Here is a 21,534-nt window from a genome sequence, read left to right on the forward strand (position 1 = left end):
TCTGATGGTTTGACTTCAAGATGCATGAAGAAGCACAATAAAAAGAATAGGATATAAGAAATTTAGAGTTGAAAGAGAACTTTTAGAGGCCTCTTAGCTCAAATACCTCATTTTCCAAATGAAGATACTGATTAAAATCACATAACTAAAATTACTTCACTATTAAGCCCAGAAAACTGAATTTTACAGAAGATCTCTGAGACCCAATTTAGTTAGGTAAGAGTTTACATAGATCTGAATACAAAATACTTGGCTTTATTGCATTTTAAAAAAGTGTCCTTAATTGAATGTCTACCAAACCAACATTAGTGATGAAAACCACTTGACCAAACTTAGCAATAATGTGTTGGTTTTCACAAGCTGGCATTATATGAGCTATTGAATATGTAACTGAATTCTTTCATTTTATAAAAATACTAAGACTAATCTAGCTTCTCTTGATGATATCTTAATATATAAAAACAACTTAGATACATTAAAGATAAAATTTACTGTGAGAAGATAGTTCAGGCTGAAATGTGTAAAAAATAGTTTTAAGTATCTTGTTCAAGAATTATGGAATTACTGAATTTTACAATTAAAAGAAACCTAAGGAGCTATCTAATCCAATATATTCCACTTAATAATTCCCCTTTCAATACCACTAATGGTTATCTAGCCTTTTCAAATATTTATGTAAAGAGAAACTCACTTTCTCAAAAGGCAGAATATTTTTTGTATTATATATATTTTTAATGTTTATTTTTCAGAGAGAGAGAGAGAAAGAGAGAGACTGAGAGCAGAGGAGGGGCAGAAAGAGAGGGAGACACAGAATCCGAAGCAGGCTCCAGGCTCTGAGCTGTCAGCACAGAGCCTGACGCAGGGCTCGAACTCACGAACTGTGAGACTGTGACCTGAGCCTAAGTCAGACACTTAACAGACTGAGCCACCCAGGCACCCCAGAATATTTTTACAGTAGATAGCCTGAAATGATATGTAACTCTTTCTTATTATCAGCTGATAGGGTCTTCCTCTAACTTTTCACTACTATTCCTAGTTTTACATGTTAGTCTTGCTATTAAAAATGAGGTCTTTAGGGGCGCCTGGATGGCGCAGTCGGTTGAGCGTCCGACTTCAGCCAGGTCACGATCTCGCGGTCCGTGAGTTCGAGCCCCGCGTCAGGCTCTGGGCTGATGGCTCGGAGCCTGGAGCCTGTTTCCGATTCTGTGTCTCCCTCTCTCTCTGCCCCTCCCCCGTTCATGCTCTGTCTCTCTCTGTCCCAAAAATAAATTAAAAAAAAAAAAAAAAAAAAAAAAAAAAAAAAAAATGAGGTCTTTAGATCAGCATTATCAGCATCACCTAAAAACTTGTTAGAAATGAAGAATCTTCACTCCAGACCTGCTGATTCAGGATATGCACTTTAATAAGATACACTACAGTTGAAGAAGCACTGCTTTGAAGTTAAGTATTATTTGATTAATCTTTCTCCCCCTCATAATCTTTTTTTTTTTTTTTTTAAACGTTTATTCATTTTTGAGACAGAGAGAGACAGAGCATGAATAGGGGAGGAGCAGAGAGAGAGGGAGACACAGAATCTGAAACAGGCTCCAGGCTCTGAGCCGTCAGCACAGAGCCCGACGTGGGGCTCGAACTCACGGACCATGAGATCATGACCTGAGCCGAAGTCGGACACTTAACCAACCAAGCCACCCAGGCGCCCCACTCCCCCTCATAATCTTTCAAATATGTGAAGATGGCTCTGTTATCCCCCAAGTACTTTTGTGTTTTTCTAAATTAAAAAAATTTTTTTTGTGTATTTATTTTTATTTTTGAAAGAGAGACAGAAGGGTGGGAGAGGGAGGGGGAGAGAGAATCTCAAGCAGGCTCTATGCCCAGCACAGAGCCCGATGTGGGGCTGGATCTCATGACTATGAGATCATGACCTGAGCTGAAATCAAGGGTTAGATGCTCAACCTACTGAGCCAGCCAGGTGTCACCCCCTCCTCCCCACCAAGGACTTTTGTCTTTTAAAGGGTAAATATTATCATTTTGTTCAGTTCCTCCTTTATGTAAATACTTCTATATTTTGTTTACTATTAACTGCTGTTAATGCAAATCCATCCTGAATTTTTTTTTTTTTTTTAACACATATAGAATTTAAAACATGATGGGGCACCTGGGTGGCTCAGTCAGTTAAGCATCCGACCTCAACTCAGGTCATGATCTCATGGTTCGTGGGTTCGAGCCTCGTATCGGGCTCTATGCTAACAGCTCAGAGCCTGGAGCCTGCTTTGAATTCTGGGTCTCCCTCTCTCTTGCCCCTCCCCTGCTCATGCTCTGTCTCTCTCTGTCTCTCAAAAATAAATAAATATTTTTTAAAAATGAAAAGAAAAATAATTTAAAACATGAACTTTGGTATTGAAGTCCTTACAGATGGATGGTAATATGAAAAAAAACCCTATATAATTTAACCCCTCTATTTTAAAGAATTAAAAAAGAGAAAAAATTTGGTAACTTATGATATATGTGTAAATGCTTATGAAAAAAGAGAACAGTAAAAAAATTGCTGTGCTGATTAAATGATGCAACAATTTCAAAGTAGCATAAGATAGTATAAAATATATTTATAATTTATATATAATTTATAACATACAATTTATAAATACATTGAATCATTTATAGAAATAATTTATAAATAATATAACTATGTAGTAAATAACTATAACAAATTGTGCAATGTAAGACTTTCCCTCTCCATCCATCTTTCGGTGGCCTTCACCTTGACAGTCACATGCTGCTGGTGCAGGATCTGCGTCTTGCTTCTGCATTTTGATAGAATACTCCCTCTCATTTGTAAGGTCCTTCTTTACCTTCTCTTGTTGGTCTGAATATCACCAATTCCTTAAAATCCAGCTCAAATGTCACCCTCTAGGAAGCTTCCTGCAATTCTCCTAGTCAAAAGTTCCCTCTCTCTTTCTCCTCTGAAAGAGATCTAGCTCTACTCATCATAGTTGTTTTTGGCGAATCTTCCTCCTATTCAGTTTTCTTAAATAAAGGATCAGTATCTAAAGCACCTTTGTGTACTACAATACCTTATATGCAGTAAGACCTACATAAATATTTATGGAACAGAGAAAATCAATAACAAATCCTTTGATTTTTTGAAATCATGAAAATATTAACTTTTTTTCATCTGTTTCCTTTGTATTTTCTAAATGCATCTGAAAATATTATCTTAAAGCTTTCAGATCAACCATCCTTAGTGTCCTTTCAGTTCTTACTTTCTTCTACTTCTGCTTTGTTACAGTTACAGAGGTAATAATATTAAAAGCCTCCACCAGCCTGTTGTATAATGAAAAGCTCTTAGCCAACATGAAGGTTAAGAAGTAACTGTGTTGTGAAGTGCTAAGGATATAAAAAAGAAAAGCAAAAAAAGTGTAATTATAAATTTATAAAGAATTAATATCAAATAATTATTTGGCCATATAAAGACAGCAATTTTTCTATGCTCCCATTACAACTATAAAAGGAGGCTAACAAGTATATCAACAGGTAACATGTATCATACCAAGAAGCATTTCATAAACTCCCTTATTTTGTTCATCCTGAAGCCTCATTTCTTCAAATGAATTTTAAGACCAGTGACTACAACCTTAGCTTCCTTCATAACCTTCCTAGCATGACACAGAGCAAATGCTCAAGATAATACAGATAAATAATGTCTTTCCTTCCCTTCACTCATGCTTTAAACAAAAACTTATTAAGAAACTTGTTAAATTGTGAAATAAAGAATGCTACCCATAACCCACAAAAAAGACAGAGTGTACTCTAGAATAAATAAGGCATAAATACTTCATTCTGAGTTCAATTTATCTAACAGTAGTCCCTAAATGTTTGATGATTTACATGACACAATCAAGTAGACAACACCTGATACACTACATTTTTTAATGCAAGACTTCTTAGAACTTCTAATATTCTAGGAATGTCACGTAAAACCTTTCCCAAATTATTTGGCAAAGAAATCTTTGTTTTCCTGAAATAACTACTTATGAATTGAGCAAGACTACTACCACTGTACTAAAGTACACAGTTTAGAAACAAAAGGATCGCAAACGTCCCATGTATGCATACCTCAGAGACAAAAATCTATCATCAATCAGTTTTTTAAAGTACAGATTTTTAAAAAATATTTTTTAGTGTTTATTTTTGAGAGAGAGAAAGCAAGAGCAGTGGAGGGGCAGAAAGGTGGGGGGGGGGGGGGGGACAGAATTCCAAGCAGGCTCCCTGCCATCAGCACAGAGCCTGATGCATAGCTTGAACTCACCAGCTGTGACATCATGACTTGAACCCAAACCAAGAGTTGATGCTGAACCAACTGAGCCACCCAAGTGCCCCTAACCTCCTACTTCTTTTAAGAGGAAGGTTATGAGACAATAATCTTGGCCATGGATAACTTCAGGAAGTATGTCTTTTCTCTTTCTATGGTAGAATTATAAATCCTACTGTGAATTTTTCTTTGGTCCAAAGTTAAGCATTCCCCTATGTTGTTCTTAGGAATTTTTTTTTTTTTTTAGTTTATTTTTTTTTTGAGAGAGAAAGTGCACACAAGCAGGGGAGGGGCAGAGACAGAGGGCAAGAGAGAGAATCCCAAGCAGGCTCTGCACCATCGGCACGGAGCCCAATGCGGGGCTTAAACTTACAAACTGTGGGACTGTGACCTGAGCTGAAACCAAGAGTAGGATGCTTAACTGACTGAGCCACCCAGGTGCCCCAATTTTTTTTTTTTTTTTTTTTTTTTGAGAGAGAGAGAGACAGAGACAGAGAGAGCATGCACACAAGCAGGGGATAGGCCGAGAGAGAGGGTGACAAAGAATCCGAAGCAGGCTTCATGCTGTCAGCACAAAGCCTGACGCGGGGCTTGAACCCCTGAGCCATAAGATCATGACCTGAGCCAAAAGAGGACACTGAAACAACTGAGCCAACCCAGTGCCCCATTATTACCAATAATTTTTAAAAAATGCAATAAAACTAAGATACACTTTCACTAAAAAATCAAGATACCACAAAATCAGCTTATTAATATGATTTATTTAATATTTCATTATATAAAGTATAGTTATTTATAGAATAAATGTGACTTTAAGTCACCATGATATTTTCAATACTAAGACATAAAGGTTTACTGACTAAAAGAAAAAGGGGATAAGATATGTTGACTTATTTTCTTTTATGGTATCATATAAAATATATTTTCTTCAAAAGATTTCTTCAAAATCTTTATGATTTGAGAGTTTTTTGGTTTTTATTCTTTCTCTGTGTGTCTGAATTAACACTAACTTCCTTTTTGCTTTTGAGATGTACAAATTTTGAGAAGTAGGGACCTCCGTGTTCCTACTACCTAGAGTGCACACTGAGTTATATTTACTTCAAACTTTTTTCTTTTTTTTCCTTTCTTTTTTTTTTTTTGAGAGAGAACACAAGTGGTAGAGAGGGGCAAAAGGAGAAAGAGGGAAGGAGGGAAGAAGGGAAGGAGGGAAGGAGGGACGGAGAGAGAGAGAGAGAGGAGAGAGTGAGCATGAGCAGGGGAGGGGCAGAGAAGACAGGGAGAGACTCCAAAGCAGGCTCTGCACTGTCAGCACAGAGCCCGATGTGGGACTTGAACTCATGAATTGTGAGATTATGACCTGAGCTGAAATCAAAAGTCAGCTACTTAACAGAGTGAGCCACCCAGGTTGCCCTGAGAGAGAGAATCTCAAGCAGGCTCCAAGCTCAGCATGGAGCCTGATGTGGGGCTCAAGGCCACAACCCTGGGATCATAACCTGAGTCAAAATCAAGAATTGGACACCTAACCAACTGAGGCACCCAGGCACCCCCAAAATATTTTTCTTGTAATAATAATACAGTAGCAATTATCAACATTTCAGCCATTTGTTTAACAAGTACTTATTGAGCACAGACTTTGTGTTAGCACTGTGTTAAGCACTGCACACTGAATGGTGAGTAAAACAGCCACGTAACCTACTATTACATATTTACCTTACAACCAGGTGGGTGAAAATCAAATAATCAGATAAATAGTCACAAACTGAAATGCTATGAAATTCAAGTACCAACCAGCCTTTCTTAGCTGGGATTTCAGAAGAGACTTAGATGCTAAAGGCAATGATTTGACTATTTTCTCAGTTCCCTTAAGACTGGCACATAACTAGTACCAGCCTAGAGAAGTTAATTCATAGATACAATGTGTGTCTTACTTAAGGCATTAGGTTTTGACTTTCAGAACCAGTTGAGAGGGACTGGTACAGGTACTATGAAATAGAACTAAACTAGTCTTTGTTGGTGGTGGTGGTGCATGAGGAATTGGGTCAGGAAAACCAGTTATGTGAGGAAGTGAAGTTTTTAACTGAAATGTGAAGGACATATAGGTGTTATCTAGGCCATGGCTGGGTGGGATAGTAGTGTGAAACATTGTCTTTCCAGGGAACACGATATTTGAAGGCCCTAAGGGACCAAGGAGCAATGTGACTTTGGAAAATTAAAAGACCAATATAGCTGAAGAGCACTGTGGCTCCAATGGGCTACAGAAATATGAGTGGATCAAGCAAACCAGAGGGAAAGCTTTTGCAGTAATTCAGGTGAGAGATAACTGCTTAGATCAGGGTGGTGATGGTAGAAATGGAGAAAAGTAGACAGATTTGAGTGGAATTTAAAACATAAAGGAAGGGATAAGGGTAGGAGGATTGTATCAATGATAAGTACCAGGTGCTGGATAAATGATGTTGCTGAACATTGGGAAAAAAGTCTAAAGAGTAAGCTTTTACCCAGTTTGAGATCACTTTGAGATATCTGAAAGATATCCTTGTCAAGAGGGAATTGCATATATGATTGCATATATATAACTTATAAATTAACCCAACTTCCCAATCTTCATATTTTTGCACTACTTTGGAGAAATATAATTATATAGTGTCATATTAACCAAAATTCTAATATGTGGGCCACTTTGTTTAAATGATTGCTAAAATACTAAATACTAAAATCAAGTTTACAGTTGGGCTGAGTATATGGTACACTGAATTTTTAACTTAGAAAATTTTTTTACATTGAAAAATTTTTAACTTTGCTGACTTTTTACAAGTGTTAATACAAATCAAATGCCAAATAAAATTCTTTTTTTAATTTAATGTTTATTTATTTATTTTGAGAGAGAGAGAGAACGTGTGCGAGTGGGGAAGGGACACAGAAAGAGAGAGAGAATCCCAAGCAGGCTCTGTACTGTCAGCACAGAGCCCAATGCAGAGCTTGATCTCCCGAACAATCAGATCATGACCTGAGCCAAAATCAAGAGTTGGATGCTTGCACTGTTGGTGGGAATGCAAATTGGTGCAGCCACTCTGGAAAGCAGTGTGGAGGTTCCTCAGAAAATTAAAAATAGACCTACTCTATGACCCAGCAATAGCACTGCTAGGAATTTACCCAAGGGATACAGGAGTACTGATGCATAGGGGCACTTGTACCCCAATGTTTATAGCAGCACTCTCAACAATAGCCAAATTATGGAAAGAGCCTAAATGTCCATCAACTGATGAATGGATAAAGAAATCGTGGTTTATATACACAATGGAATACTACGTGGCAATGAGAAAGAATGAAATATGGCCTTTTGTAGCAACGTGGATGGAATTGGAGAGTGTGATGCTAAGTGAAATAAACCATACAGAGAAAGACAGATACCATATGGTTTCACTCTTATGTGGATCCTGAGAAACTTAACAGAAACCCATGGGGGAGGGGAAGGAAAAAAAAAAAAAAAAGAGGTTAGAGTGGGAGAGAGCCAAAGCATAAGAGACTGTTAAAAACTGAGAACAAACTGAGGGTTGATGGGGGGTGGGAGGGAGGGGAGGGTGGGGGATGGGTATTGAGGAGGGCACCTTTTGGGATGGGCACTGGGTGTTGTATGGAAACCAATTTGACAATAAATTTCATATATTGGGAAAAAAAAAAAAAAAAAAGAGTTGGATGCTTAACCAACTGAGTCCGTCCCACCAGGTAAAATTCTTACCAATAAAAAGCAAGAAAATTCCAAATAGTGCTGTATTGGAGAGGCCAAGTAATTATATTCCTACCCTATTTTTTTGTGCTTCAATTAACTATGGTCTGTGTTTGTTCTTCAGTTTAAACAAGTTGTTGGAATGCACCTATAACCTCTTATTTAAGTTTGTCACATACCAGTTAGCAATGTCCTTGTGAGCCACTAAATTTTGAAGAAACGCTTGCAATCCTAATTGTCTATCTTCTAAAAAGTCGGCATTGTAATTATCTTTGAACCAGCGTTTTGGTGGAAGTGCTAATCGAAAGCCTGGAAACATCTCTTTTAACTGAAAAAGAAGAAAAAAAGAAAACACAGTGTTCAACTCAATCATAGCAATTCTACAAAATCTATCCTGTTAACTACATGAAATAAACTTAAATAAAGAATAAAATCCAGCTAAGTTTTTCTTACTTCAAGTGTTTTACTTATTAATTTCTACCAGTTGTGGGTACATAGGCATTACAACTGCTCCACATCCTTGCTAATACTAGGCCTTGTCCATCCTTTTAATGTTAGCCATTCTGGTGAGTACATAGTAGTACTTTACTGTGGCTTTAATATGCATTCCTCTGTTGACAAATCATGTTAACTATCTTCTCTGTGCTTATTTGGATCTGCATATCTTTGGTGAATTATCTAGTTAAATCTTTTAACCCCTCCACTTAAAAAAATTGGATTATTTATCTTTTATTATTAAGTTACAGGAGTTCTTTATATATTCCTGATACAAGTCCTTTGTCAGATACAGGTATGACAAATATTTTCTCCCAGGCTGTGGCTTGACTTTTACACACATTTTTTGATTCTTGCAAGTAAAAGCAGGTGATGGGTAGAGCTATTTCTGATACCTAGGAACACTGACATAGATACTTATTAATTTTAGGTGCCCACGTTGGAATATCAAGGAGATATTTACTAATTTAAATTCTTACTAATCTTTCTTTAAAAACTTAAGAGTTATCTAAATCTCAACTTGCCTAACAAATAACACAGCAATATAAAGATGCACCTAGAGAGATGAAGAGAAATAAACACTAAATAATAGTTGAACCCTGAAAAGAAAAATAGCAAGTCATAAAGGATTATATAGCTCTAAAGAGAAACTGTTAGAAATTAGTCTTCATGAACAAAAATTATAACAATTTCATAAGAAAGCTAAGAATTCCATTTTGGTATCTGGTAACTTCACGAATTACTTTGATCTTCTTGTTTGCTTAATTATTTAAAAAAATCAACAGAGGTAGAAAATTATAGGTTTTATAATTCTGGGTTTATAATTATAGGTTTTATAATTATAAATTACAATATTATAAGTTATAAATTTATATTATATATTATATATTATGTATAATATAACAATATATATAATATACATATAATATATATAATAATATACAATGTTATATATTGTGTATATTATAAATTTAAATTATTTTAAATTATAAAATTATAATTATAGGTTTTATAATTCTTATATTACAGTAATATAAGAACTCAAGAACAATACATAAAATTCATATATAATGGCAGAACTACATTACAAATAATACTTTAAATACCACTACCCTCATCTACCTCCTCTAATTTCCCTCTAGCCCTGTGGACACAGCTCAGCTTTTCTTCCTCTATTACATTCTTACTGCCATTTGCTCAATCAATTCCGTACTAGAAATCTAGGTTGGTTCTAATTTTTAAGTATTAAAAACAAATTAAAACATGAAGAAAATAACAATGAACAAAACATGGTGAAAAGTATCCTTTGAACTAAATATTGCCTGCCCATATCCATGATTTCTCCTATCCCAGAAATGTGATTAAGCACAACTTTAGGAAGCCATGTACCCTAGGAAGATTCGTATTTCCAACAACGGATAACGCCACTTAAATGTCTGTCAACCTGATGGGTACAAAAGAGTTCCTTAATTTTCTTTGGAGTACTTTGTGATATTAAATGTTTTCTAACTTTATTGGTCCTTTATATTTCTTCTATGGCTTGCCTTGTTCACACCATTTACAGTATTTTCTACTTTTTGGTTTACTTTGTTTTATTTTTAAGAGTTTTTTTTAATTAAAAAAAATTTTTTTAATGTTTATTTATTTTTGACAGAGAGACACAGCATGAGCGGGGGAGGGGTAGAGAGAGAGACACAGAATCCGAAGCAGGCTCCAGGCTCCCGAGCTGTCAGCACAGAGCCCGATATGGGGCTGGATCACAGAGTGAGTGATCATGACCTGAGCCGAAGTCGGACGCTTAACCGACTGAGCCACCCAGGGCGCCCCTTAATTTTTTATTTTTAATATTTATTCGTTTTTTGAGAGACAGAGTGTGAGTGGGGAAGGGGCAGAGAGAGAGAGGGAGACCCAGAATTTGAAGCAGGCTCCAGGGTCTGAGCGCAAGATCGTGACCTGAGCCGAAGTCAGATGCTTAACCGACCGGAGCCATCCAGGTGTCCCAAGAGTTTTTAATATATTGAGGGTTTTTATTATTATTCTGTTTCATAAATGCAGTAGGCAGAATTCTAGATGGCCTCATGACCTTTGCTCCTGGTGTTGTGATTTTGTTATGTTACACAAAAGAGATTTGTATGCAGATGTAATTAGGGTTACTCTTTAATTGGTCTTAAAATGGGATTATCTGGGTAAACCTAATCTTATCATACGAGTCCTCTAAAAGTACAGCTTTATTCCTTGTTGACTGCAGAAGAGAAAGTCAGAGATTCAAAGCGCAAAAAGGACCTGACCTGGCTATTGCTGACTTTAAAGGTGGAGAGGCCAGGTACAAGGGCTGGACAGCACTCTTTATGAGCTCAGAACACCTCTGCTTGACAACCGCAAGGAAATAGGGAGCTTGGTCTTACAAGTGTAAGAAACTGAACTCGGCTAACAACCTGAATGAGCCTGGAAGCTGATACTTTCTTAGAGCCTCCATATAAGAGCCCAGTCTAGGCAACAGCTTGATTTTGACCTTGTCTGACCCCAAGTGGCAAACCCAGCTGAGCCCACCTAAATCACTACACTTGATCTTAGCCAAAAGGCTGAGAAGCGATCCTACATCACTAGATAATAAAAAGGTATGTTTTAGGTCATAAAGTTTGTGCTATTGGTAAACAGCAATAGAAAACTAATACAACATGGTAGAAATACTTTTTTTGTTCATTCTCTTATTGTCACATGGTTTAGGAGATCTTATATACACATACCTTTTTCAAATTCACAAGGTTATATAATCGTTTATATTTCTGTTAGCAATTTTAAGGTTTTCACATTTTTATACTAAAAATAATTTTTTTTTCCAAAATAAAGAAATTGTGTGTAGAGATGGGTATTTAGGCTATTAAAATTAAGTGAAATAGTTAATTTTCTTAGGAACTAGCAAAGATTTGACTTCACTCAAGTAGCTCATGAGGAGGAAAAACCACAAATTTAACTGTAACAGTTAATAATGCAAAACTGAAAAGTCCATTTTAGATTTATCTAAGGACTTACTTTATCATTAAGCCTAGAGAAGTCAGTGTATCTTCTGAAAACCACCCAGCTTTCTTCTGGGGTTTTCTTTACTAGTATTTTATATACCTGTGCAGAGAAAGAGAGAGAGAGACTGAAAAAAAAATGTATATAAGATATTTAAAACTCCAAATCAAATATTTTTAAAACTTTTATTTGAAAACCTGGATAACAATTAGTATGTAAAAAATATCGGAAGTCACTTGGACCATCAAATATACAAATTATTACAATGCAGGCATCAAAAGCAAGATTCAGGTCTTAAGAAACATGAGTGTGACAAATTTGAGACAAATGCTTTTCTGGCACATGCTAAATAAACTCCTCAGTTCCAAAATATGTTTTATGATAAAATATTCTAAAATTGATGAAAGACTTAATCATGCTTGAAAAATAGCCACTCTTGCCCTATACAATCAATTTAACTTCTAAATTCAATAACTATTAAGCAAAGTTTTCAAATACATTTGATGTTGTTTCAATCTTCAAGGCTGAAATGCAGGTAAAAAAAATCCATATTATATAAAAGTTTACATTTCTATAATTATGCACAATTATCTAGGCTTCAAAAAAAACTTGGTTGAGGCAAGTCAATAATTTTTTTTTTTTTTAAATTTTTTTTTTTTTTTTTTCAACGTTTTTTATTTATTTTTGGGACAGAGAGAGACAGAGCATGAACGGGGGAGGGGCAGAGAGAGAGGGAGACACAGAATTGGAAACAGGCTCCAGGCTCCGAGCCATCAGCCCAGAGCCTGACGCGGGGCTCGAACTCACGGACCGCGAGATCGTGACCTGGCTGAAGTCGGACGCTTAACCGACTGCGCCACCCAGGCGCCCCATTTTTTTTTTTTTTTTTTTTTTTTTTTAGAGGCAAGTCAATAATTTAAAAAAGCATATTATAAGCAAACTCAATTCTATTTTTTGTAAGTATAATTTTAGAACTTATGAGGAAGTACTATGTATAAGAGAATCTCAGAGAACGTCTCCTGATAGTTTTGGTACAGTATTTTGGGCTAAACTAAATACATGACACATGTGAAATACTAAATACCCATCTGCTGAACCAGTGAAACCCTCTTAATAATGAGTAACTTTTTTTCCTGAAGTCAGCTGTGGAATAACGTTCAGCTGGAGCTCTAGAAGTGCACTTTAGCCACAGGTGGCTACTGAACACGTGAAATGTTGACAAGTCCCAAATGACAGGTGATATGAGTGTAAAATAAACACCAAATTTCAAAGACTTAGAATGAAAAAAAAAGGTTCATAAATGGTTTTAGGTTAAATAAACTATATTATTAAATATAATTTCATCTGCTTTTTACTTCTGTGGCTCACAGAGTCCTACTGGTTGCTGTAGAGAAGACTTGTTATTTAGGGGCTAGATCATCCTTATCATTTGAATTTTCTCCCTTACCAGACTTCTCTTTGAACTTTTAAGGGGGGAATGAGGAATCAGCAAGGATTAGGGTTGAACTGTCCCACATCTCAAGGTAACATATAAGGATGACGAAGATTATTCAGATACCCTTTAAGGTCTGCAGAAAGTCCTGATCTAAGATAGTTGCAAAGGAGATACTAAAGAAACATTTTTTAGGAGTTACTAATCAAAACAAAAGGGATAACTTAGCTTCCAAACTTGTGAGTATGAATAACTGATGCATAATAAAAGTCAACGTCATATGGTAATAAGTGTTATCTACACATAATCCATATTGTCTTTATTTTCCTGTTTTAAAAAATGAACACTCCTTTCTAAGTTGCTCTCCACAGTGGCCCCTGAGCACTTCTGCTTCTCTAAGAAAGACAAAGTACAGATTTTTGTGCTTTGTCTTCTCTAGAAAGCTCTCCCATGTTTCTATTTGTTTAAGTAGTGCTTTCAATAAAAAACAATATGGACACTACTGATCATTCCCTCCTCTATGTTTTAATAGCATTTATGGTTTCTACTCTTTACTGGAAATTTAGTATATACAACTTTGTACATATTTACTTTGTAAGTAAACTATGCAGAAGCATATACTTAATTACAAAATACACATAGAAAAGCACAGAAATTATAAGTATACAACTTGATGAATTTTCACAAAACAAACACACTCAGGTAACTAGTACCAAGTGCAGGAAAGAAAACATTACCAACTGAAGCAGCCCAATCCTTCCCAATCTGACTCATCACTCCTCCTAGTCACTTTTGTTCTTTGTATTTTTAAAATTAAAAAAAAAAAAAAAAATTCCTATTTATTCTGAGAGAGAGAGAGAGAGAGAGAGCAAGCACACACATGAATCGCGTAGGGTCAGAGAGAGGGGGAGAGAGAATTCTAAGCAGGCTCCGCATTGTCAGTGCACAGCCCAATGCAGGGCTCTAACTCAAGAACTGGGAAATCATGACCTGAGCCTAGATCAGAGTTGGACGCTTAGCTGACTGAGCCACCCAGGCACACCCACTTTTCCTCTTAAACAATTTTCAAAGACTTGATGCTCTCTATTTTACCAGATCTTACCAGTCATTCTTAATACTTGTTTAGTTAAGAGATCAATTCAAAGAAATATATCTAGGAAACATTATCTTACAAACCTAAGATTCCTCCCAAGCTTGTATTTCCAGCTCAGACCTCTCCCCTAAATTCAACTTATATTAATATACATATACATAATACATGCTTGCGTACACACTACGTGTACATACACAGACAGGTACATGACATCTCCATTTTGATGTCTACTAGGTATCCCAAACCTAGCATGTCCAAAACCAAATCCTGATCTTGCCCTCATAATCTGATATCTAATTAAATGGCAATCCTATTCTTCTCATTTTTTACCCAAAAACTTTGGGATCATCTTTGATTTCTTTTTCTCCCACATCTCAAGGTTCTATCTTCAAAATGTGTCAGAATCTGATCACTTGTTAGAAATTCTCCCACCACCCTGTCCATGCCACCATCATGTCATCTACCGTGGATTACTGCAAGAACCTAATACCTTCCGTTTCCATTATTCCCCCACAAAATCTAGTTTCAACTCAGCAGCCAGATCAATCTTTTTTAAAAATTAAGTCAGATCATGTGACTTTAAAACTTTTTAAATTTAAACATTTAAATCCTTTAAAACATTTTCAAAGATTTTCATCTTGTGCAGAGTAAAATCTAATGGCCTTACAATGGCTACATGCTCTATTTGATCTGTGTGTCACACTCCCTTGTCTTTACTTGTTATTTCAGTTCCTACATCTCTCCCCATGGCTTCTTTGCTATCAGCCACCAGGGTCTCTGTAGTTGTCTCACCTGTCAGGAAAATTCTTTCCCCACATACTCTCATGGTTTGCTGTCTCTTAGTGCTAATATCTTTTCTATGAGGCCATGATTGACAATGTTATTTAAATTGCAACTCCAGTTGTGGGGGAACTTCCTTCACTCTTTTATTTTCCTCTATAGCACTTATCACCATATGACATACCAGCATTTAAAAAAGTTTACTTTATCTATCATTCACTCATTTGGGTTGCTGTACCCCCAAAATGTTGAATTAATGAATTAATGAATAAAAATGACTTTACAACTGTTACTTACTTCTTTCCCTCTAGAAAATGAGTTACCACTTTACTTTAATTTCCAAAAAAACTCAGGTCCATGCAGATTTCCCAACACATCACCAGTCTCATGAAAATTTAACTCCAAAGATTGTCTCTCTTCATAGATTATCTCAACACTCTGGTGAACATAGATGCAAAAATCCTCAATAAAATATTAACGAACTGCATTCAACAATACATTACAAGGATCATTCACCACAATCAAGTGGAACTTATTCTGGGAATGCAAGAATGGCTCAACATCTACAAAGCAATCAACATGATACACCACATCAACAATACAAAGGATAAAAATCATATGATCACTTCAATAGATGCAGAAAAAGCATCTGACAAAATCCAACATCTGTTCATGAAAAAATTCTCAACAAAATACATTTAGAAAAAAGATATCTCAACATAATAAAGGCCATATATGAAAAGCCCACAGTTAACATCATACTTAGTGGGGAAAAACTGAGAGCTTTTCCTCTAAGATCAGGAACAAGACAAGGATGTCCACTCTTGCCACTTTAATTCAACATGGTACTGAAAGTCCTAGCCACAGCAATCAGATAAGAAAAAGAAATAAGAGGTATCCATTTTTGTAAGGAAGAGTTAAACCATCACTATTTGCAGATGATATGATACTGTACACAAAAAATCTTAGACTCCACCAAAAAACTACCAGAATTAATGAGTTATGTAAAGTTGCAGAATATAAAATATATACACAGAAATTGGTTGCATTTCTACATACTAGTAACAAAGTAGCAGAAAGAGAAATTAAGAACACAATTCCATTTACATTTGTGTCAAAAAGAATAAAATACCTAAGAATAAACTTAACCATAGAGGTGAAAGGCCTGTACTCTGAAAACTACAAAACAAGGATAAAAGAAATTGAAGACAACACAAACAATTGGAAAGACATTCCATTCTCATGGACTGGAAGAATGGTGTTAAAATGTCCATCCTACCCAAAGCAATCTACAGATTCAATGCAATCCTTATTGAAATACCAATAGCCATTTTCCATAGAAATAGAATAATCCTAAAATTGGAACCACAAAAAACCCTGCATAGCCAAAGCACTCTTGAGAAACAAGAACAAATCTGTAGGTATCAATATTCGCAGATTTCAAGATATACTACAAAGCTATACTAATCAAAACAGTAAGGTAATGGCACTAAAATAGATACACAGATCAATGGAATAGAATAGACAGCCCAGAAATAAACCCATTCTTACTTATACAGTCAATTAATCTATGACAAAGGAGGCAAGAACATACAATAGGAAAAAGACAGTCTCTTTAATAAATGGTGCTGGGAAAACTGGAAAGTGAACCTGGATCACTTTTTAACACCTTACACAAAAATAGACTCAAAATGGATTGAAGACCTAAATGTGAGACCTGAAACAATAAAAAAAGAGAATACAAGCAACAAATTTTTTGACATCAGCCTTAGCAACATTTTTCTAGATATGTCTCCCAAGGCAAGGGAAGCAAAAGAAAAAATAAACTATTGGGACTACATAAAAATAAAAATCTTTTGCAAAATGAAGGAAACCATCAAAAAAACTAAAAGACAACCTACTGAACGGTAGAAATTATTTGCAAACAATGTATCTGATAAGGGGCTAATATCCAAAATATATAAAGAACTTATACAACTCCACATCAAGAATACCCACAAGTAATCCAATTAAAAATGGGTATTATGGGGCACCTGGATGGCTTAGTCAGTTAAGCGTCTGACTCTGGCTCAGGTCATGATCTCACTGTTTATGGGTTCAAGCCCTGCATCGGGCTCTGTGCTGACACCTCAGAGCCTGGAGCCTGCTTTGGATTCTGTGTCTCCCTCTCTCTTTGTACCTCCCCCACTTGTAATCTGTCTCTCAAAAATAAATAATAAACATTAAAAAGAAATGGGCAGAAGACCTGAATAGATATTTTTTCAAAGAAGACATACAGCTGACAAATAGACACATGAATAGAAGATGTTCAACTTCATTAACTATAAGGGACATGCAAATCAAAACCAGAACGAGATATCACCTTATATCTATCAGAGTGGCTAAAATAAAAATGGTAAGAAATAATAAGTGTTGCCAAAGATGTGAAGAAAAAGGAACCTTTGTACATTTGTTGGTGGGTATGTAAATTTGTACAGTCATTGTGGAAAACAGTATGGAGGTTCTTCAAAAATTTAAAAATAGAATTACCATAAATACTGGGTTTTTACCCAAAGAATATGAAAGCAATAATTCAAAAAGATATACCCCTTTGTTTACTGCAGCATTACTATTTATAGTAGCCAAGATATGGAAGCAACCTAAGTGTCCACTAATAGATGAATGGATAAAGAAGATGTGGTGTGTATATAAACACATACACACACATATATAGACATACAAATAGACACATATACAAAACTGAATATTACACAGCCATAAAAAAGGATGAGATCTTGCTGTATGTGACAACATGGATGAACCCTAGAGGGTATTATGCTAAGCAAAATAAGTCAGACTGAGAAAGACAAATAGCATATGATATCACTATGTGGAATTTTAAAAAAAACAAATGAATAAACAAAAAGCAGAATCAGATCTATAAATATAGAGAATTGATGGTTGTTGAAGGAAAGAGGGGTAGGTGAAAGTGCAAAATGGGTAAAGGGAGATACAGGTCTCCGGTTATGGATGAATAAGTCATGGGAAAAAGGTACAGCATAAGGAAAATAGTCAATGACACTGCAACAGTGTTGTGTGGTGACAAAGGGTGGCTACACTTATGGTGAACATAGCATAATGTGTAGAAAAGTTGAATCACTATGTTGTACACCTGAAACAAACATAACACTGTGTGTCAACTATACTGATAAAAAACTTAAAAAAAAATTAAACATATCCCTAACAACAAAAATCCCTAATAACAAAAAAAAGTTATCACAACAACTTTTTTCTTGGAGGTCCTACTATACTGTCATAGGTTTATAGCATGAAATGTTGAAGTAAACATAAAAACTTTGTATCAAGAAAATCCAAGAACTATTTCAATTATAAGTATATTCAGCAAGGTCTCCAGATACAGAAACACATCGACACACAAGACCATAACATATAAACTAGCAATTAACAAAAAGAAAACAAAACAAGGTATCAAGAACATCAAACAACATATTTCTCAGTATTCAGAAATAAAACTAGGGGCACCTGGCTGGCTCAGTTGGTAGAGTATGTGACTCTTGATCTTGGGGTTGTGAGTTTGAGTCCCACGTTGGGTATAGAGATTACTTAAAAAGAAAAAAAAAAAACAACTTAAAAATGAAAGACCTCTGCTCTGAAAAGTACAAAACATTAAAAGAAGTTAATGACTTCCGTGTATGGATTAGGCTCATAGATGCAGAGACTCAGTGGTGTATAGATGTCAGTTCTCTCCAGTCTATAGATTCGATACAACTGCAGTGCAAAGAGCCAAGGATAACCAAGACAGTCTTGAAGAACAAAGCTAGACTACTTAAGACAGCAGGTAGCCAGGCCTCTCATACTGCATTAGTAATTAAGGACAATGTGGAATTGGTAAATGAAGGAAAAATGGAACACAGAAACCCATATGTTCATGATTGCCTGATTTATGACATAAGCAACTGTGCAAATGTAGACAGAGTTGTCTTTTCAATAAAAACCGGATTACTTTATCCTATATTGAGGGGAAAAAAATGTCTTGACCCTTATCTCACACCACAGACAAAAATCAATTCCAGATGCTTTACAGATCTAAATGTGAAAGGTCCAACAATAAAGTTTTTGAAGAAAACATAGGCCAACATCTTTGTAAGCTGGGAATAGGTAGATTTTAAAAGTGTTAGGATGCCTGAGTGGCTCAGCTGGTTAAGCATCTGACTTCAGCTCAGGTTATGATCTCATGGTTCACAAATTCAAGCCCCATGTGGGGCTCAGAGCCTGGAGCCTACTTCAGATTCTGTATCTCCCTCTCTCTCTCTGCCCCTCCCATGCCTGTGCTCGGTCTCTCTCACTCTCAAAAATAAATTAAAAACACATTAAAAAGAAAAGTTAAAAAAAAGTGTTAACCGTAAAAGAACAAGTATTAAGATATTTATATTTGTATAGTATATATAAAGCATATGAATAAATTAATAAAGCACATTTATTACTACGTACTTTTGTTTATCTAATGCATCATTAAGAAAGTGAAACGGCAAGCCACAGAGTGAGAGATAACACAATGCATGCTGTAAGAAAAAACTTATGTGCAAAATGCAGAGAAAACTATAATTCAAGTGGAAAAAACTTTCCCAAAGAAAAAGGAATAAAGGTCTGGAACAAATACTTCACAACAGGAATGTTTTGGCTATCCATCCAATGGCCAAAAACATCTTCAATTTAACTAGCCATTTAAAAAATGCAAATTAAGAACATAATGTGATATTACTCTATCCACCAGAATAGGTAAAATGAAAAAGATGAAAAATACCACACATTGGGAAAATGTAGTGTAACTAGAACTCTCATACCCTGCTTACAGGAGTATAAATTAGTACAACCACTCTGGCACACTGTTCATCATCATCTTCTAAAGCTAGGCATATAATCTAGCAGTTTTACTCCTGGGCAGATACCAAACAGAAATGTGTACATGTGTTTACTGAGTGACAAGTACCAAAAGGTTCATTGCAGTAGCATTTGTAACAGCCCCAAACTGGAAATTCTACAAATGCTTCAACAGTAGAATGGTTTAATAAATTGTAGTATATTCACAAAAAAGGAATACGATCAGTAACAAAAATGAGCTACCTATAATTACACGCAAGTTTAAGGATAAATCTTACAAACACAATATTGAAAAGACCACACTTCAAAGAGTACATACTCTGCAATTCCATTTACATAAGGTACAAAAATAGGCAAAATTAATGCAGGCTATCAGGAAGAGTGGGTATTGACTGACAAAGAGCATGGGGGAGGTGCATTTTGGATGCTTGTTCTGTTTCTTGATCTGTGTGCTAATTTCACAGAAATTTCTCGTTTGTGAAAATTCATTCAAATAAAACAAAGGTTTACTACAGCATGACAGTATTTAGAGTTGTAAAAACCACTTGAATTTTATGTTCAAGAAATTACAAGTATAGGTAACAATTAAACCCAATTTTTCACTTTCTACTGACGTACAGAAGAAGTTAATACTCACGGTAAATTTAGCTCTTTCTTCCATCACCTCATAACCCAATATAGTAGGTGTAGAAGGTCTATCTTCCAAACACACTGTTTCAGGATTTTGTTCCTCACTTTCTCTTGGTCTAGTAGAATACTCAATGGAAGAATCTGCACCTGTAAATTTAGTCCTAATGAGGGGACTGCTACAGACAGATGAAGTACTATCCATTTGATCAGGTACACTTGTCTGTTTAAAATTACCCATATTTGAGTCCTCTAACTGGCCTTTGGAAGAGTTTGAACTTGTTGAGATACTCCCAAAAGAAGAACTTCTTTGGTTTCTGTTGGTTGTAAAAGTGGAAGCAGAGTTCCCTATGGGCATAGGAACTGGGACATAAGGAGTTGCCATCTTCTTTTAGCTTTTGCAACAAACCTATACGCTGCTGAGTCCAAACATTTAGAGAATAACTAATATGAAATCCATTATTTTCTTCTTGGGAATTCACTATCTAAAAATGAGAAGAACATATTGAAGGTTAGTCTTTAATTTGGAATGTTATCCCCAAAACCCCCAGAATGTTCACATTCATTTCTTTTGATTTTGTGACACTCAGTTACTTTATGTGGAATGAAAACATGCCCCAAACCTCTTTCTTTAATCCCAAACTATCATCTCTAAGGACTCTCATTTGCAAGGTAAAGAGAGTAAAACTACTCCAGTCTTTTTCTTGACTTTCATACTACAGGTTCTTTTTAATCTCTACTTCATTTCCTTGTGATAGATTTCTGTAATGTTCATTTTAACGTGATTTCACCTACATAGAAGAGTTGGAAACAGGACGAGTGGTAAAGCCCTTTCTGAAACTTTATTGTCTCCTTACGGTCCTGACAGTTCTACATACAAGGAGGGAAGGAGGGAAGAAAAGAAAGGGAGGAGAGTTATTCATAATTCCGTTTGATTTAATTAGCAAAACTCTAAAGAATTACCCTGAGTAATAACAGTGAACCAGAAGCTTAGATGTTACAAAGCAAACATCAACTGCTCTTAAAATTTTAGTTTACTAAATACAGGATGAAATGTACTGGAAAAACTCCTGGTCAATTTAAACTAATCAAATAAAACCCAATGAACATTAAACTTATATCCTAAAATATGAAAAGGTTGAAAGTGAAAATGTTCTTCAGTCTCCAGATCATCA

The 21,534-nt window shown here is 35.6% G+C and overlaps 1 protein-coding gene across 5 annotated transcripts in view; it reads right to left on the reverse strand.

Annotated features, from left to right (window-relative positions):
- Window positions 1-21,534, reverse strand: part of SNX16 (sorting nexin 16) — a 44,331-nt gene that overhangs the window by 21,566 nt on the left and 1,231 nt on the right. For 3 of the 5 annotated variants that reach the window (XM_042923812.1, XM_042923813.1, XM_042923810.1), the window contains exons 2-4: window positions 20,370-20,844; window positions 11,562-11,648; window positions 8,213-8,361 (exon numbers count right to left, since the gene is read on the reverse strand). In XM_042923812.1, the coding sequence (XP_042779746.1) occupies window positions 8,213-8,361; window positions 11,562-11,648; window positions 20,370-20,744 (611 nt within the window). In that variant the 5' untranslated portion in view covers window positions 20,745-20,844. Of the gene's footprint in view, window positions 1-8,212; window positions 8,362-11,561; window positions 11,649-20,369; window positions 20,845-21,154; window positions 21,230-21,534 lie in introns of all 5 variants that reach the window. The other 2 variants (XM_042923811.1, XM_042923814.1) reach the window with 2 other exon arrangements.

The sequence above is a fragment of the Panthera leo genome, chromosome F2, assembly GCF_018350215.1.
Source record: "Panthera leo isolate Ple1 chromosome F2, P.leo_Ple1_pat1.1, whole genome shotgun sequence".
Taxonomy (NCBI): domain Eukaryota; kingdom Metazoa; phylum Chordata; class Mammalia; order Carnivora; family Felidae; genus Panthera; species Panthera leo.